The 3493-nt window shown below is 34.5% G+C and overlaps 1 protein-coding gene across 1 annotated transcript; it reads left to right on the plus strand.

Moving 5' to 3' along the window:
* Nucleotides 1-994: 994 nt before the first annotated feature.
* On the plus strand, nucleotides 995-2674 carry NPY2R (neuropeptide Y receptor Y2). The gene has a single exon (XM_053700835.1). The coding sequence runs from the start codon at nucleotides 995-997 to the stop codon at nucleotides 2156-2158; it is 1164 nt and encodes a 387-aa protein (XP_053556810.1). The 3' UTR covers nucleotides 2159-2674.
* The last annotated feature ends 819 nt before the right edge of the window (nucleotides 2675-3493 follow it).

Genomic DNA, 3493 nt, shown 5'->3' on the forward strand with positions numbered 1-3493 from the left:
TTTAGCTAGGTAGCTATTAAATAGTTGATAACTATTTAATAACTATTGTACCTAGTTAAAATAAATACAAAGTTGCCTGTAAAATAAAAATAAATCCTAAACTATCTACAATGTAACTATTAGTTATATTGTAGCTAGCTTAGGGTTTATTTTATAGGTAAGTATTTAGTTTTAAATAGGAATTATTTAGTTAATTGTAGTAATTTTATTTAGATTTATTTAAATTATATTTAAGTTAGGGGGGGTTAGGGTTAGAATTAGGTTTAGGGATTAATAACTTTATTATAGTGGCGGCGACGTTGGGGACGGCAGATTAGGGGTTAATAAGTGTAGTTAGGTTGCGGCGACATTGGGGGCGTCAGATTTTGGGGTTACTAAATAAAAGGTAGGTTGTGGCGATGTTGGGAGCATCAGATTAGGGGTTCATAAGTATAATGTAGGTGGCGGCGGTGTCCGGAGCGGCATATTAGGGGTTAATAATATAATGTAGGTGTCAGCGATAGCAGGGCGGCAGATTAGGGGTTGATAAGTGTAAGATTAGGGGTGTTTAGTCTCGGGGGTTCATGTAAGGGTGTTAGTTGTAAACATAAATTTTCTTTCCCCATAGGAATCAATGGGGCTGTATTAGGAGCTAAACACTGCTTTTTTGCAGGTTTTTATTCAGCCAGCTCTCCCCCATTGATTCCTATGGGGAAATTGTGCACAAGCACGTTTAGCCAGCTTACCGCTACTGTAAGCAGCGCTGGTATTGATGTGAGATGTGGAGCAAAATTTTGCTCTTCGCTCACTCGCCGGGTTTAAAAACCCCCGTAATACCAGCGTTGTCTGAGGTGAGCGGTGAGCATAAACTGCTCATTAGCACCGCACACCATTACCGACAAAACTCGTAATCTAGCCGAATGTTTGTATCATCCAGAATTTACTCTAATTCTTTATTTTTTTTAATCTTTAAGGTTTCTCTATTCTTCATGCAGTTGGAAAGACTGTCAACAAAATGGGGATGATTGCATCAGACAAAGATGAAAACAGAACAGAAGATATCAAAAGTGAGATGAACACCTTGCTTTATATACCTGGACTTACTACACTGCTTAATGATGTTCAAAAGCCAGAATTAAATGATATTACAAAGTTGGTAGGAGTACAAGTTATTCTTATAATAGCATACAGTTCCATCATTCTTCTGGGATTTGTTGGAAATTCTCTTGTCATCTACGTTGTTATCAAGTTTAAAACTATGCGAACAGTTACAAACTATTTCATAGTGAATTTGGCTGTGTCAGATCTGATGGTTAACACATTGTGCCTTCCTTTTACATTGGTTTACACTCTTCTGGATGAGTGGAAATTTGGAACAGTATTGTGCCACTTGGTTACTTATGCACAAGGATTAGCAGTTCATGTGTCAACTGTTACACTTATGGTTATTGCACTAGACAGACATAGATGCATTGTATATCATTTAGAGAGCAAGATTTCAACAAAAATTTGCTTTATTATTATAGGCATTACTTGGGCTTGTAGCGCACTGCTAGCTAGTCCATTGGCAATCTTCAAGGAATATACTCTGATTGAAATTTCTTCCGATTTTAAAATCCAAGTATGTTCAGAAAGATGGCCTGTTGGACATCTTAATTACAGTACCATTTATAGTATTTCAATGTTATTAATTCAGTATGTTTTGCCTTTAGCCATTATTTCTTTTGCTTATATCAGGATATGGACAAAATTAAAAAATCATGTAAGCCCAGGAGGAGGAAATGATCATTATCACCAACGACGACGCAAAACTACAAAAATGCTGGTAGCTGTAGTGGTGGTGTTTGCTGTGAGTTGGCTGCCGTTTCATGCATTTCAACTAGCAAGTGACATTGATAGCCAAGTTTTGGATTTGAATGAATACAAATTTATATATACAGTATTTCATGTGATAGCTATGTGTTCTACCTTTGCCAACCCAATCCTCTATGGATGGATGAACAACAATTATAGAACTGCATTTCTTACAGCTTTTAAATGTGAGCAGAGAATGGACTCAATACACCCTGAAGTTTCTGTTGCTTTCCAAGCAAAAAAGAAGCAGCTAGAAGTAAAGGAGATAAATGGAACAAATGCCAACTGCCAAGACACTTGTCCACCACAATCTACCAGTGTATAATAACATTGAGAAACGACAAATGTTACTTCTTTAAGGCTGTCCATCATTAATCATGTTCAACAATGTTAGTATGGTTGGAGAATAAACGGCATCTTATTAAGAATAAATTATATATAGAATATACTACATTTAATAATTTAAGAACTGTAATGAAGAAAGAGATTTCCCTAAAGAATCTGTCTGTGGAATCTGGTTTATGACTTTACTAGGGCATGAGATGGACATGAGACATCAGGGAAACGCCATTAAGGAGAGAAAATGCAAAGTTTACATAGCTTTGCACGGAAAACTCAGAAGAAACGGATTATATTTTTAAAGAGCACTTCACAATAAAACAATATGTTTTACATATTTCTGCACACGCCTAGTAAGCAGCTGTCAGTGGACATTAATAATATTTGTATACTTGTGTATATAGAGCATATTTGCATCTGATAACAAATGTTTTCTCATGAAATTGCATGTAGTTGGACAGTAAAATGTAAAACATATATTGTTATTTTTATAACATGATATTATTAATTTTACAATAACAATTCGCCTAAGTTATTTGTGTAAATGTTTTCTGCTGGTGAAACTCCTTTCATAGTTTACCAAAATTAGTTTTCAACAGTGCCAAAAAATCTTTCTGGAATCTTAATCTGGACTATTCACAGTTTTGCTTGGCAGAAATAGAAAATATACATGCTGTTAAGGTTTAATAATTGTAGAATAGCCGTCACGATGCTACTTATGCATTATTCATTTCTCTAAGACAGGTACTCTCAGAAGAGGTAGAATACTTTTGAAAAGCAACGAGCGATGTGGAATTGAAATCTTGTGTTCAAAATCAGCAAATAAATGAAGAGAAATGTCTTCAAGAAAACAATTTCTAGGTAGCACTGTTATTAAAAAACAAAACGCCAAATACTAATGACAAAATAGCTAATAAAATGTAACTGTGTGTAACCTACAACAATATCCCCTTTGTGCCCTTGTAGTAATTAAGTGGCATTCTTTTCCTACCATTTTTGGGCTGGTGAGAATACTTAAATTCCAAATAATATTATGAAATACTTTATTGTGTTTTAAATAATAAACAGTATTTGATATTGTAAGTGATTATTTCTGTTAAAGCTAGAAAAACAACCTTTAAAAGTGGAAAAGAAAGGGGAAGTTTAGGGACGTTTTAAGCACTGATTTATACAAAAGTAAACATCTTAAAGTGATGGTAAATTTTTTTAAATTCTAGGATTTACCATAATTTAAAATAAAGTGGACTTAAATTGATTACTTAGTAATAATAGGGTGCTAAACTCACCTTGTCTCTGTCGTTGGCTCCTCGGTAAAGTCAAT

This window comes from Bombina bombina, chromosome 2 (genome assembly GCF_027579735.1).
Source record: "Bombina bombina isolate aBomBom1 chromosome 2, aBomBom1.pri, whole genome shotgun sequence".
Taxonomy (NCBI): domain Eukaryota; kingdom Metazoa; phylum Chordata; class Amphibia; order Anura; family Bombinatoridae; genus Bombina; species Bombina bombina.